General features: G+C 61.2%; 1 protein-coding gene across 2 annotated transcripts; it reads right to left on the bottom strand.

Moving 5' to 3' along the window:
- Window positions 1–662: 662 nt before the first annotated feature.
- Window positions 663–13900, bottom strand: ITIH1 (inter-alpha-trypsin inhibitor heavy chain 1). 2 transcript variants are annotated; one of them, XM_062201076.1, is made up of 22 exons: window positions 13744–13900; window positions 13460–13480; window positions 13021–13187; window positions 12545–12649; window positions 12034–12196; window positions 11378–11491; window positions 8668–8793; window positions 8461–8577; window positions 7802–7970; window positions 7596–7721; window positions 6575–6756; window positions 6192–6377; window positions 5196–5335; window positions 4560–4714; window positions 4460–4474; window positions 4227–4247; window positions 3790–3870; window positions 3587–3700; window positions 2561–2762; window positions 1650–1822; window positions 1059–1170; window positions 663–926 (listed from the first exon to the last, which is right to left on the bottom strand). In XM_062201076.1, the coding sequence occupies exons 1-22, from the start codon at window positions 13843–13845 to the stop codon at window positions 797–799; spliced, it is 2721 nt and encodes a 906-aa protein (XP_062057060.1). In that variant the 5' UTR covers window positions 13846–13900; the 3' UTR covers window positions 663–796. The 2 variants fall into 2 exon arrangements, with proteins under 2 accessions (XP_062057060.1, XP_062057061.1); XM_062201077.1 differs by lacking the exon at window positions 13460–13480.
- Between the last annotated feature and the right edge of the window lie 1039 nt (window positions 13901–14939).

Here is a 14939-nt window from a genome sequence, read left to right as displayed (position 1 = left end):
GCTGCTATAAACAGCTCCTTTGCACGTTCATTTGAAGTGGAATCCAGATCCCATTCCTGTAGGCTTTGGCCGTTGGCCTCACGGTGACTTGCACAGAGACGCTGATGTCGTGGCCTGACTTCAGATGGGGGCTCCAGCTGGGTGAGTGCGGACACCCCCCTGGCCTCAGTTCCCTCAGCTGGTCATGGGTTTGAAAGCACCCCCACCCCCAGGGCTGTTGGGAGCATACACTTGTTTATTTCTTTGAAGGGGAGAGAGACTGACAGGAGAGAGCCTCCATCTGCTGGTTCACTTCCCAGATGCCCACAGCAACTGGGACTGGGCCAGACAAAAGCCAGGAGCCCCGAACTGAACCTGCCCTGCAGCGTGGGATACAGGCGTCCCCAGCGCCATCTTAGCCGCTGTGCCAAACCCGCCCCAGGGAGCGAAACTGAATTTCAGGTAAGGTACAGGGATGCTGTGACGGTCCACACTGCCAGAGCTTGCTCTCTGTCTCCGGGCCTGCCAGGGGCTCACTGCAGAGAGCAGGACATGGAGCGGCAGAGCTGGCACGGGCCTCCGCCTGCTTCTCCCAGCCCTGAGTTTGCGGATCTCTGAGCTTGTCCAAGGGGCAGATCTCGGGCTGTCCCCCACCAGCTCCCCTCTCCAAAGGCAGCCAGCTCTGAGTGGGACACAGCATGTCTTTAATAGAAGTCTCAGGGTGCTTTGACACTGGAGGCGTGGCCTGGCCACAGGTTGGGGTGCTGTTCGCCGCCACCGCAACGGGCCTGGTGGGGAACAGGTACTTGGCGCCGGCTCAGAAGATGTCGGGGACGATGTAGTCAGTGTGCACGCCGTCGATCAGGCCAGCTCCGTTGTCATGCACGAACCAGCAGGACACCGCCACCCCGTGCCGGGGGTCCTTGCTGTAATCTTTTTGTAAGCCCCTGCGTGGAGATAGGGCAGCTGGGGTCACCTTGGGACCTGGCAGGGCTGCGCCTCTCTGGGACGCTCGCCCACCACGCGACACCTGGAAGAAGGCCAGGATCCATGATCGGAACCCAAAGCAGCCCACACACCTGGTGACCGTCAGCCGGCGGTTCTTCACCGTCATGGTGGCATCCGGCTTGGTGGGGTCGGAGCCTGGGCGGAGGTCGGATACTTCAAAGTCGAAGGGGTGGAAGAATTGTCCTGCAAAGGCATGCTGGTGTTACTGGCGAGGGTGGGGGGTGCTCCCCGGGGGTCTTCCCAGGGCTGAGTCTCTGCTCGTCTCGGCGCCCACGGCCAGCTTTTGTTCCCTTGCACGGAGGAGCAGGTGTTCATATCTCCAGCTAGTCCTTCCTCTGTCTTTTAAAACCAGTCCCAGAGGGATCTAGCTCCAGGGAGAGGCGTGGGGGGCGGGTGCCCTGGGGAGCGGTGTGGTCACTCGTGAGGCCTCTGCTTGCTCCCCAGGCCTCTCCAAGGCACGGCAGGCTCCCTGGGCTTTGGTTTCACTGTGGGGCTGATCACAGGGGATGAAGGCCTCTTCTGTGTCTAGGACGGTCCCCTCTCCAGGGCTCTGAGCCTTAGAGGCCGGGTTGCCTGTGGGCCCGTGTGGGTGCCCCAGGCTGCAGCAGCCCTCTGGCTCCAACATGCCGCCCCAAGCTCTGCCCCCGCCTGGCTGGCCATACCCAGCAGCCCGTGCGTCCGGGCCGGCATGCCGTGACTGTCCAGCACGTAGAAGCCCAGGAAGTCCTGGGATGCTGTGCTCCCCTTCCACACACGGTGCAGGGCCACCTCAAATGTGGCCCTGCCATCCACGGACAGCAGCAGGTTCTTCTTCCTGTTGATGGTCACCACCACCCTGCAGGGCCAGACGGGTGTGAGGGCAGGGGCCCAGTGGTATGACCACCCCCACCCCGTGCCCCTGGCCACGGCCTTCACTCTCACAGCTGCAATTGTAGGGGGGGGGCTCCCTTCCATTGCACCAGGCCCTATGCTGAGACCTCTGTGCAAACTGCATCATTCAGTTCTAATGCTGACCCTGTAAGGATCAAGGCTCAGAGAGGTTAAGTAGCTTGCCTGAGGTTACACAGCATTGGAACCAAGGCTTAAAGCTCCGGCCTAATATCAGAGTCTATTTTCTCAACTCCCATCCATCACCTGTGACTTCCACACCAGCTCTGTGCGCCTCTCCCTGTAACTGCTGCCCAGCAGAGTTTGTGGAGTGAATGAATGAGTGGGAGAAGGAGCAAGCATGAGACAAGTGCCAAAGGGGAGTCCAGAGAACTCGGATTCAGCAGGGGGCAGAGTAGGAGGGCTTCAGGGAAGAGGTGGTCTCTGTGCTTGGCCTGGCACTGCTTGGTGGAGACGGGGTAGATTCAGGGGCACGGGCAGCCAGGCCCTGCACGCTTGCACAGGAAGGAGGGTGGGATGGTTCCCAGGGTCTCACCCGCCGGCGCCCACCCCGTGGGCATCACCCCTGGCACAGCCTGAGGATGAGCCCCACAGGCTCAGGCATGGAGCTGGCTGCTGCGGGAGCCTCCGGCCTTGGCCTGGGCCACCCCTCCCTCCGCCTTGCTTCCCGGGCCGGCCGGGTTACCCCTCCTGCCGCAGCACAGCCTGGTCCCTCCAGGAGAACACGGGCCCGCCCGAGCTGGGGTTCAGCGTGATGTTCTGAGGAGTTACTTCCAGCTGGAAGCCTGTGGCGGGGTTTGCGATGCCCAGCCGCCCGAAGTACGTGCCCTCGTGCCGCCCGGGGCTCCGGGCCTTGTCCCCGATGAGCTGGCCATTCACTGAAAAGCCTGTAGAGGGTCTTGGATCAGGGCACACCTCCTTCCCAGGAGGCCCCGACACTCCACCCGAGTCATGCCATCTAGGGGCCTCCCCTTGGGACGGGCCCTGCACACAGCACCACCGCCCTTTCCCCTTTCCTCCTGCCTTCTCCCTGCCCTGCCTCCTGCCTCCTGCCACACGAAATACCCGCATTTAGTCCTGGGTCTGGCCTGGCAGAAGTCTTGCCTCCCTGGGGTCAGGCCTGGCCCTGCACGGGAGCAGGCTCACGAGAGGTGCTGGGAACGCACTTGTGGGGCCTCTTCACAGCACCTCCCGCACCTGAACACCCAGAAACCCCCTTCCCACACTCACTACGCCAGCACGGCTGGTCTCCAGGCCAGAAATGGCCATGCAAGTCTGTATTTCCCTCCCTCCCTGGAACTCAGCGGGGCAGGGGCTGCCTCGGTTCCCACTGGGTCCTCAGCCTATAGCAGGTGCTCAACAGACCACCGCACATGAGCTGACGGGGCCGGGAGGTGGTGAGGGAGGCAGTGGGCTGGGAGAGGTGCACTTGGTGCACTTAGGGCTCTGCTCAGCCATGCTGGGAGGGGGGGGGGTGGCGCGCAGGGCAGGGCCCCCAGGGATTTGCAGGATGTATTATGGTATAAAGATGAGGGGCTGCCCTTGTTGAAAACCTCAGGACTTCAGGACAGCAAGAGCAGAGCATTAGACAGAGTAGCAGCCCCACCCCAGCCCCAGGCGTAGGCGTGTGTATCTGCATGGGCCGCCCACCATTCGTAGGCTCCAGCCAGGGGCTGGGGTGCGAAGAAGGCAGGTGGAGTGCAGCCGGTACCTGTGTCGGGGTCCTGCACCAAGCTCAGGATCACCCCAGGCTGCTCGTTGATGTTGAAGCACAGGGCGTCCTCCTTCTGGGGCACGTGGATGATGAAGTGGGGGTCAGTGTCCACTGCGGGCACAGCATGGGGTCCGTGAGGTCGGGCAGTGGGCAGGCGGGGCTGGCCAGGGCAGGGAGGTGGGTCCCTCCCGAGGACTCACCGCCGGTCACTCGGTCCGGCAGCTGCTGCACGTTCAAGCTGGAGCTGGTGGGCGGGGGCTGCCCGGCTGGCAGCAGGAACGCTGAGGGGTGTGAGGAGGGAGGCGCTAGAGCTCCCCGGGAGTGCGGGCTCCTTCCTGATCCCCCCCGCCCCGCCCCCAGGGAGGCTGGCCTCAGGCCCCAGGATCAGTTGCCTAGTTGCCCCTCGGGATGTGGGGACAGAAGTTGGCCCCCTCAGTGGAGCAGTTCTCTGTCCCCGTCATCAGCGGCCTGCCCTAAGGAGCCGCAGGAGAGGCAGTGAGAGAGCTGGAAGGGGAGATGGGCTTGGGGTCAGGACCCTGAGCTTGGGTCAGGACTGATGGCATAGCTGGAGGCCAGCCAGCGGCGTGTGGAGCAGAGAGGGCCAGGAATGGGGGTCACCAGGGTAGCTGCCACTCACTCCTTCTGGGTCCCACCATCTCTGCAGAAGACAAGGACACAGCACAGCGTCACCCGCTGGGTTTCGGGCTGCACGAGGAGGCACAAAGGCTACAGCAAGGAGTTTGCAAGCAAGGTAGCAGCCGCGAGGGAGTGGGGCCAGGGAAGGTGTGGGAACGGGGAGCTGTGTGCCTGGAGGCTGCAGCACGCGCCACCTGCCGGCCTCGGAAGCTCCATGCTGGTGCTGAAACTCACCCAAGGGCTGAGAATCTGGAAGGGAGGGAGAGAGAAGCCAGTTACTCTCGGGGAGGGCTTGGGCCCGCAGGCGCCCTGCTGCAGAGCCCCGTGCCCGTACCCTCGGGGGGCTTGTCGATGGTGGGCTCCAGGCCGTCCTCGTCCGCCATGCCTCTGATGGTCATGGAGGTCAGCGGTGTCACAAACTGGTAGGCCAGGGACATTTTCAGGGCCTCGGACGACACGTTGGCCTTCTCCTCCCCCTTCGCCTTCACACTGTGTATGACGCACACGCAGCACAGGCCGTGAGAAACTGGACCTTTCACCCCCGCGGTCGGTCAGTCATTCAACAAGCACATCCTGGCCTCCTGTCATGCATGGCCTCCCACAGACTGGGTTGCAGCCCATGCCTCAGAGACACACAAGGAATTTAGCCCCAGTTTGCTGATCTGCTAAATGGGGATGACAAGGGATTCCCCCAGCAGGTGGCGAGGATTAAATGAGAGTGTTCTAGACACAGCAGTCCACAGGAGAGGCAGCCTCCCGCCTCCATGCAGCTGCGTGGGGCACACAGCAAGCTGTCCCTGTGCCCCCGCAGCCCCACCCACACTATCGACCGGCTGATTGATATTAACTCGGTGTGCAAAGCAGAAAGAGAAAAGTCGATGTGACCCACAGCAACCCCGCGGGCCCAGAGCCGCCCCTTCTCCGGTCAGCTCCAAGGGGAGGGGCCCCCGGGGGCGGTGGGGGGCCGTACTGCCTGGCCAGCAGCTCCTGGATGGTGAGGTAGGCCCAGAGGCGCTCCACGTGGTTCTCCAGCATGTGGCCGCGCTCCCGGAGCAGCTTCTTCATCTCTTCCTCATCCACCAGGCAGGTGGTCTGGAATTCTTGTCCCTCCTGAGAGTGGAGACAGGGACAGAGGTCCTGCACTGTGACGACACAGCCCTGGGCTGGCCCTCAGGGCTCGGAGCAGTCCCCTTGTCATCTGGTCTCTGCAGCTTGGTTCTCAGCTTCACCCCTTCCAGAACCTTCTCATTCATGCATTCATCCTACAAATGCTTGCTGAGCACACTCTGTGAGCTGGGCCTGGCCTGGGCCCCCGGGGTGGGGGGGGTGGGGTTGGAGGACCGGGCCCTACTGTTGTGGAGTTGCTGGCTGGGGGGAAGGCCGTGCACCACGACTCACTCCTGCAGATGCCCACCGAGTTCCAGCCGGCCCGGGCCGTTCAACTTGCCACAGCACTCACATGCACCTTCTCTCCCCAGCTACCATATGGGAGTGCCACTTGCCAAGAGCTCCCTATGCACCAGGCATGGCCACGCAGTGGGGTCCTGGTGGGCAGGGTGCCGATCTCCCATGCTTGTGAACTGCTCCTACTGCGCGTGTGCACCTGACCGCGTGCCATGCCCTGCACAAGGCCTGGTGCACAGCAGGTGTTCGAGAATCGTCCTCAGGTGAGAAGGGAGGGGTTGCAGGCCTCTTGCTCTCTCTCACCTTGCAGGGAAGGCTATGAGGAGTAACAAGCGGCCCATTTTGAACCAAGAGTCTGTGACTCATCAAGGCCAGGCTGGCCCGGGGCGAGCCTGTCCAGTCCCCAGGGAGCCTGCATGGAGAGACGTTCAGGACTTGGCTGGGGGAGGGTGCTCCTTTGGGGAAGGAGGGGCTTCTGAGGGAGCTCAAGGCGGGGGGGGGGGGTAGCAAAGTGGGCCTGGGTGCTTCACGGCCTCTCCGCCCGCCGTGGCCCACAGTTTACCCCACGGGCCCGCACGTCAGCCTTGAAGCTGCCCAGCTTGTGGTCAGCAATGCGGCCGGCCACCACGATCTCCGAGCCGTCATAGTACTGCTTATGGCGGTGCTGGGTGAGGGCCACCACAGCGTCCTGCGGGTACAGCAGCTCCACGTCCACCAGCAGGGGGTTGGCCACCTGGTTGTAGAAGCCCTGCGGGGAGAGGGGTGTGGCCTCAGGGCTGGTCTCCCTGCACACCTGGCAGGCAGCCCGCTGACAAAGCGGGGCCTCAGGGGCACACCACAGAATGAATGGGAGCTCTGTGGGCTCCTCTAGGCTGTCGGGTAAGTGGCCACCCAGGCCGGGCTCCCTGTGGGTGGCACAGGCAGGCGCAGGGGTCAGGAGGAGACCTGCAGCTGCTGGGCGGCGTCGTGGTCCTCGTAGATCCTCTGGGCCCACCCGTTGTTCTCCATGGACAGGCTCTTCAGGAAGTTGAAGTCCAGGTCGTGGCCAAAGCCCAGGCTGTAGAGCGGGAACCTGCCCCCGATGGCGCTGCGGACGTTCTTGAGGATCTGGGGGCGGTCCGTCACCCCTGCAGCCACACAGCCGGGCAGTGAGGAGGCACGGGCGGGCTGGGGACGCCCCTCGGGGCCCAAGCCGCCCAGCGTAGACCACCTCCAGTCCGCAGGGGCAGCTTGAGGCATCCCCTCCTCCTGGTTCACCTGTGTGCCGGCTGCTGAGAGAGCTCCTCACAGCCCCGTCCTGCCCCCCCATCGCTACTGAGCCATCACAGGAAGATCTGTCTGTCAGACCTTCCCCCGGCTCCTTGCTGCGACCTGCGAGGCCCTGCCGGCCTTTCCATCCTCACTTCACACTGTTCTGCACGGCCTGGGGCCTCGGGTGCGCCCTGCCACTGCATTCACTTTCTCTGCTCAACCTGGGGTCCCTTCTGCCAGGAACCCCTTCCGGCTTCCTCCCTTCCGGACTGGGCTGGGGAGTCAGCTCCTCCAAGAGGCCTTCCCAGCTTTCACCTGGTGCCCTTCGTCCGTGGTGCCAAGCCTCCCGGATCTCTGTCTTTCAGGGCCCCTGGCAGAACCCCTGCTCCTAGGTGTGCCTCCTGCTGGGTCTTGTTCTTTAGGTATCTCTCTGCAGGCCCTAGGCCTGTGCTTGGCACACCACAGCTACTGGAAAAATAGTTCCTTAAGCTCCAACTGGGAATCCTACCAATCTCCAGGGTGCCCTGCAGATATGGCCCCAATTTTTCTGCTCCTGGGACAGAAGTCTGCCTTGAAATTCCCAGACCGTGTGGTCTGAATTGTGTTCTTAGGCCAGAGCTTGGCTTTGCTCTGAACCTTTCTTTCGCCCAGAGCATCACCAATGGATGGGTTTCCAGCTTCACCTGCACGCCTCCCGGGGCAGCCCTCTGCTTACCCTCGGTGGGCTCGCCGTCGGTCAGCATGATGAGAATCGGAGCGTGCTTGCTGACCGCGGGCAGGTTCCCCTGGGCATTGTTCAAGATCTCAATTCCCCGGAGCAAACCGCCATTCAGGTTTGTGGCTGTGAAGGAGAGCAAGCAGACCGTGGTGTGCCACGGGGACAGAGGTGACACCGAGCTGGCCTACAGCCCCCGCCCTTACCCCCGGCCAGGGAGAAGCGCTGCACGAAGTCGCGGGCTGCTTGCAGGTTGGCCTCGCTTGCTGGCACCAGCGAACCCCTCCACGACTGCACTCGAGAGCCGAAGAGGACCAGGTCGAAGTAGTCCTCTGGCCGGATGTCGCCCAGGATCTTAAGCAGTGCCTCTTTGGTCTGCAAGGACAAGTCGGTCAGTGGAGGGGACATAGCTGGAGGGGCAGGACTGGGTGGCCCCAAGACAGGGGCATCCTGCCAGGCCCTGCCAGGCCGATGAGGGGAAGGGGACAGCACAAGGACTCAGACGTGAGCAGGGGTTCGGGTGGGGCGGGGTTAATAAAGGGGCCCCGGGAGCATGTGCTTCTGAAACTCTGCTTGTGCAGCCGTGGGCTGTGCCACGGACTGGGCACCTGGGACACCGCGGGCAGCCTGCTGCAGGACGCCTCCCAGGGACCGCCATCAGCATCCCAGCAGGCAAGCCCGTGACCCACTGGCACCATCGTCGCCTTTTTTACCACCGAGGAGAGGTGTGTGCACTGGGAGAAATTTGGTGGCCCATTCCAGAGCCCCCAAATCCCAAGCCAGACCCTGGCAGCAACACCCACTGGGCATGGGCGAGCCGGTGGAAGAAGGTTCCAGTGGGGACGGGCGGGAAGCCACGGGTCACCTGCTTCACTTTCTGGCCTTCCATGGAGCCGCTGATGTCAATCACAAAAACCAGGCTCTTGCTCATGTTCTTCAGGTTTTGGGGGGCGAAAAAGTGGGCAAAGTGGTTGTTGGCCACCTGAGAAAGAGGAGAGGGAGGGAGGCCTCTGTCAGAAGTGCTGCTCGCCTGTCCTCTCTCCGGGTCTTGGGCCAGCAGCTGCGGGCTCACCAGGAGGTCACAGAGCTTGTTCCGATTGACGTCATAGATCACCCTGAAGTCCCCATTCAGCAAGGATGTGGAGCACATGGGGCAGGACTGCTGCTGGGCCACAGTGGGCCGGAAATGCACGTGACCCTGGAACCACAGAGGAGTGGGTATTACGGACTTGTGAGATGCAAACAGGATGTTTGAAGAGGAGAGAGAGAAAGAGTGTGTGTGTGTGTGTGTGTGTTTGGCGGGGGGGTGTAGGTGTGGGTATATTGGGATGTGGGGGTGTGGATGTGTGTGTGTGGGTGTTTGTGTAGGTGTGTGTGTGTGTGTGTTTGGTGGGGGGTGTAGGTGTGGGTATATTGGGATGTGTGTGGGGGTGTTTGGTGGGGGGGTGTAGGTGTGGGTATATTGGGATGTGGGGGTGTGGATGTGGGGGGATGTTTGTGTAGGGGTGTGTGTGTGTGTGTGTTTGGTGGGGAGGTGTAGGTGTGGGTATATTGGGATGTGGGGGTGTGGATGTGGGGGGGTGTTTGTGTAGGGGTGTGTGTGTGTGTGTGTTTGGTGGGGGGGTGTAGGTGTGGGTATATTGGAATGTGGGGGTGTGGATGTGTGTGTGTGGGTGTTTGTGTAGGTGTGTGTGTGTGTGGTGGGGGGGTGTAGGTGTGGGTATATTGGGATGTGGGGGTGTGGATGTTGTGGGGGGGTGTTTGTGTAGGTGTGTGTGTGTGTTTGGTGGGGGGGTGTAGGTGTGGGTATATTGGAATGTGGGGGTGTGGATGTGGGGGGGTGTTTGTGTAGGGGTGTGTGTGTGTGTGTGTTTGGTGGGGGGTGTAGGTGTGGGTATATTGGGATGTGGGGTTGTGGATGTGGGGGGTGTTTGTGTAGGGGTGTGTGTGTGTGTGTTTGGTGGGGGGTGTAGGTGTGGGTATATTGGGATGTGGGGGTGTGGATGTGGGGGGGTGTTTGTGTAGGGGTGTGTGTGTGTGTGTGTTGGTGGGGGGGTGTAGGTGTGGGTATATTGGGATGTGGGGGTGTGGATGTGGGGGGTGTTTGTGTAGGGGTGTGTGTGTGTGTGTGTTGGTGGGGGGGTGTAGGTGTGGGTATATTGGGATGTGGGGTTGTGGATGTGGGGGGTGTTTGTGTAGGGGTGTGTGTGTGTGTGTGTTGGTGGGGGGTGTAGGTGTGGGTATATTGGGATGTGGGGGTGTGGATGTGGGGGGGTGTTTGTGTAGGTGTGTGTGTGTGTGTGTTTGGTGGGGGGTGTAGGTGTGGGTATATTGGGATGTGGGGGTGTGGATGTGGGGGGGTGTTTGTGTAGGTGTGTGTGTGTGTGTGTTTGGTGGGGGGTGTAGGTGTGGGTATATTGGGATGTGTGGGGGGGTGTTTGTGTAGGGGTGTGTGTGTGTGTGTGTTTGGTGGGGGGTGTAGGTGTGGGTATATTGGGATGTGGGGGTGTGGATGTGGGGGGGTGTTTGTGTAGGGGTGTGTGTGTGTGTGTTTGGTGGGGGGTGTAGGTGTGGGTATATTGGGATGTGGGGGGGGTGTTTGTGTAGGTGTGTGTGTGTGCATGGGCACAGAAACAAGCCCAGGGGACCCCTCGCGTCGCAGGAAGTGCATGTCCCTAGGTAGGGGGAGAGAAGATGGGTCCCTTTCCTTATATGTGGGGTCTTCAAAAAGTTCACAGAACATGTGTGTTATGAAAAAACTGTGTTGTCCCTGCCATCCTCAAGGGAGATCTGGATGGAGTTCCAGGCTCCTGGCTTCAGCCTGGCCATTGTGGCCATTTGGGGAGTGAACCAGCAGATGGAAGATAGATCCTCCCCATCATCCTGCCTTTCAAATAAATAAACTAAATCTTAAAAAAAAAATAGGTAGGGCTGGTGTTGGGGCGTAGCGGGTTAAGCTGCCACCCACAACATCAGATCCCATGTGAGCGCCGGTTTGTGTCCCGGCTATGCAGTAGAAGATGGCCCAAATCCTTGGGTCTCTGTACCCATGTGGGAGACCCGGATGAAGCTCTTGGCTCCTGGCTTGGGCCTGGCCCAACCCCATGTGTTATGGGCATTTGGAGAATGTGCACACTCCTCTCCCGCCCCCCCCCCCCAAAAAAAAAACACCAAAACTTGAAAAGAATTGGTAGGAAAATCAAGATCCACTCACTTGGGCCTCCATGGAAAGTGAGGGTATTTGCTAGTGCCCTGGGGTGTCTTCTATGAAAGCAGGCCCACTCAACTGCAGGAAACGATTCTATCAATTGCTATGAAGTCACTGCATAAGGTACGTGGGAGTGCAAGGGTTAAGGGGAAGGCAAGGGGCAGGGTCCTCACTGGGCCACACGCCCCCTGGGTGGCGGCTAGCAGGGCTTCCAGGATCCCAGCACGTGGGTGGGAGGGGGAGGGCATGCTGTTGGGGGGGCCAAAGGCCTTCCCATACTCAGCTGCGGTTCTGAGAAAACAGAAGCAGCAGTATCAGAGGCTGCCCTCGTTTGGAGGCACCCAGAAAGGAAACTGAGGCACACGTGAGCTGGCAGGTTACCCTGGCAGTGCAGCCAGTGGGTGCCGGAGGTGGAGCTGGCATCTTCCCGCTTCCGTCTCTGTGGACTTTCGCTAAATTGCTCTGAGGCTCAGAAGCACTGCCTTCCCCTAGGATATCAACCTTGGAGCACCTGCCTGGACATCCCACAGAGGGTGGGTGGGGCTCCGGCACCACCCCCTGCTACACCACGCACCTTTTTCCCTGAGAAGGACTTCTTGATAGTTTGAACCGCCAGTTCCTTGGGGAGGAAGGGGGCCTGGGCGTCCAGCTTGCTGATCCCTTGCGGCTCAAATATGTCCACGTCAATCTGCACCATTGGAAAAATTCTGGACTAAGGCTCCCATTCGGGCTCCCACCGAAAGCAAACACGTGTCCTGGCTTACTGTGTGCTGCACCCAGGCGGCCCTCGTCACACACTTGGGACACCGCAGCCATGCCCCGACTATTCAGCAAGGGACAGTGTGCCTGCCTGCACCCCTCAGCCCGGCCACCACTTAGGGGCCAGCTGTGATCATAGCCCCCCAGGCCGCCGCAGCCTTCCGGTTTACAGATCACCTGGGCATTGTGTATTGCTCGCGATCCTCATGGCAGTCCTGGGATTTACAAGGACTGCCCATCTAGCAGATAAGCACATTGAGGCTCAGCGAAGAGGAGGGAGCTGGGGGGTTCAGGGAGCTCCCTGCGTAAGAAGAGCCCATCGGAGCCCACCCTGAGGAGTCAGGCCCCTGCCTTGTGTCCCTAGGCGGGTGGAGGGGGGCACGTAGAGTGGGTGCTGAAGCAGTGGTGGGGGTCACTGCGTGCGTGTGTGTGCGAGAGAGGCAGGGGCCCTGCCCGGGCCCCAGGAGCCACCTCAAAGTGCTGCACCAGCTGCCTGGGCTTCACTCTGATGACGATGTTGTACTGCCCCAGTCTTCGCTTCAGCACCTCCTCGTAGGTCAGCTGGAAGGTGACTTTGCTGCGAGGACTGGCAGTGATGTGGATGGTGAACTGCTCCATCGTCCTCCCCGAGGCCCTGCAGGTGCCACCAGAGGCAGCAGCAGGCAGACGCGTGGTGAGTGACACGCGGGCCCATGTCCCTGAAGCAGGGCCATCGGGACCAGCTGCCCCGACGTGGAGGCTGCTGCTGGCTTCCCTTGGCCTGCTGCCGCATCTCAGCTGACTGCTGGGGGCATGGGCCCAAGGCTGGGGGGCCATCTTCCCGCATGGTAGAGCTGGGGAAAGGGCAGCCGCCTCCCAGGCCTGTCCGGTGCGCCTTGGGCTGGGTTTGCTCTCTGCCCTCATCCTGGGCTGTTCTTCACCTGTGGCCTCAGCTCTGTCCTGCTGGGCAGGGCAGCCCCGGCAGCCAGGGCCTAGCTCCTACCTGACCAAGCCGGCATTCTCCCCTGTGACGGCTGCCTTCCGGTACTGCTTCCATGCGGCTGCTTTGTCCTTTATGTTCCCAACATAGGCATTGTTGTTGGCCGTGCTGCAGGGAGGGAAGAGGGTGCTCACAGAGTCGGGGAGGGGCGCCCCTTCCTGGCAGAGGTACACCCAGCCCACACCCCGAGCAGGCCTGGCCAGGGGAGCGCCTTCTGCGCCCACGGTGCTGCTTGGGGACCTGCAGCAGGAGGTGGGCAGCCACGGCCAGAGGCCTGTAGAAAAGCCGCAGATGTCGGGCGTTGCTCCCTGGGCCCTGGGCCGAGAACCGGCTACCGCACACCCCGGTCTGCTCTGCCAGACGAAACCAATAACACAGAGGCCATCTGGGCACTGAGGAGACGGCCTTAGGCTGGGACAGGCCCAGGGACCCTCCCCTACCCCTGGGGCCAGGATGTGGGAGTCGGGCAGAGCACGTACATGGCAAAGTCGCTGATGAAGGCTGTCTTGGGAATTTCCACATCGAAGGCCACTTCCCTGGGTTCGTTGGCGCTGTTGACCACTTGGCTGGTGATGACGTAGTGGGCGAAGCGAGAGGTGACTTTGCAGTTGACTTTCAAACTGCGAATGAGCACGCCATCCACTGTCTGCCGTGAGACGGGAGGTCTCTGAGCCACTGGGGGAGGAGGGGTCCTCCTTGCTGCCCTGGGGCAGTGACACAGGGTCTCCCGGGGCCGTGGGAATGGACCAGCCCTCCTCTCTGCCTGAGGCAGTGCAGTTGGGCACAAGCCCCCATTTCTAGGAGATGAGGGCCCCCCTCCTCCTGCGCACTGACGTAGGGGCACCCCCTAGGGAAGGGAGAAGGCGAGCCAGTGCTGAGGGCCCCGACACAGACCACTTTGCTGAGAATCTCACTCACTCTGTCCACAGCCTGTCGCTTCTGCAAAACAGAGGCAGGGTGGAGTATGAATGGGAACGCGGAGGGGAGCGCAGCCTATCTGTTTAGGGGCGGGAATGGGGTGCAGCTGGTGTCCTCTGCCCTTGGCCTTGCATCTCTCCTGCTGCTGGGAGGTCACCTCTGTAGTCAGAGATGGTCAAGGTAGGTGGGGATGGCCCTGGTCCTGGGGGGGGGGTCTTGTGTCCCTCTAGGCTCCCCACCAGGCTCAGGGGCCTTGCTCCTGTCCCGGGGGCATAGCCACGTACCTCGATGCCCTTGGACCTGCCTGTGGCTGAGCTCGGAGCAGGCCTGGCCTGCAGGATGAGGAGGGACACCAGGCACACGCACAGCAGTCCCCGAGGCCCCATGGCACTGTACGGAGGAGTCCCTAGGCTCCCGTTGCCCTGTCCCTTCACGCAGACCATGTGTCAATACAGTGCTGGATAAACATGGATTAAACATTAGACAAGGTGAAGGCAAATAGTTCACCCCGGGGAATCAGATCTCAGCAAGGAAGGCGCTCTCGTTAGGGCGTTCCTGGCTCCAGGCTGTGTGAACTCCTGACCGGGCTGCAGACTGCATTGTTTTCTATTTATTTTATTTTATTTTTATTTTTTATAGATTTATTTATTTGAAATGCCGAGTTACAGACAGAGAAAGGGAGAGAAAGAGAGAGAGAGAGAGAGATCGTCCATCTTGTGGTTCACTCCCCAAGTGGCTGCAATGGCTGGAGCTGGGCTGATCTGAAGCCAGGAGCCAGGAGCTTCTTCCGGGTCTCCCACATGGGTGCAGGGGCCCAAGCACGTGGGCCATCCTCCACTGCTTTCCCAGGGCATTAGCAGAGAGCTGGATTGGAAGTGGAGCAGCTGGGTCTGGAACGGGCGCCCCTGGTGGAGGCTTGGCCTCCGTGTGCCACAGTGCTGGCCCCCAGATTGCATTCTGGAGTGTGGACCTGCTCTCGGCTGCTGCATTCGGTGGAGTCCCCCCACCGCTCGGCGTAGCCTGGGGCTGGCGCAAGAAGCCAGAATGATAAATGGGTTCTGAACTTCGTTAGGCTTCGCCCTCTAAGAGACAGAGGCTTGGGGAGCGCTGTGAGGTCTAAGATGCTCATGGCGCTCACAGCGCTGACCCTGACGGGGTTCTGTCAGAGGCAGTGGGCAGTCAGGGAAGGCCTAACTCTAGGCCACCTGCTTCCTGTGTCCTCCTCTCCCAGGTTGGGGAAGGACAACAGACAGCGGCTTCACCCGTCTTCCACCCGGGCAGGGAGGGTAGCGCGATGCAGGCGAAGGCCACATTTTCATTATGCACCAGGCGTTCGTCCTTAGCCCCTTCCTGTCTGACCTTATCCTCTTCATGTGCCTGAGACACTGGTCCCATGGTGAGTGACAGGAGAGGCCTCCAAACCAGGTCACTCAGAGTGGCAAGCCCAGGGACAGACCCGTCATCCCTTCCGATGACAGCA

The sequence above is a fragment of the Lepus europaeus genome, chromosome 9 (assembly GCF_033115175.1).
Source record: "Lepus europaeus isolate LE1 chromosome 9, mLepTim1.pri, whole genome shotgun sequence".
In the NCBI taxonomy this organism is placed as follows: Eukaryota; Metazoa; Chordata; class Mammalia; order Lagomorpha; family Leporidae; genus Lepus; species Lepus europaeus.
The sequence above is the reverse complement of the archived record's forward strand: the minus strand, read 5'-3'. Positions and strand labels throughout refer to the sequence as shown.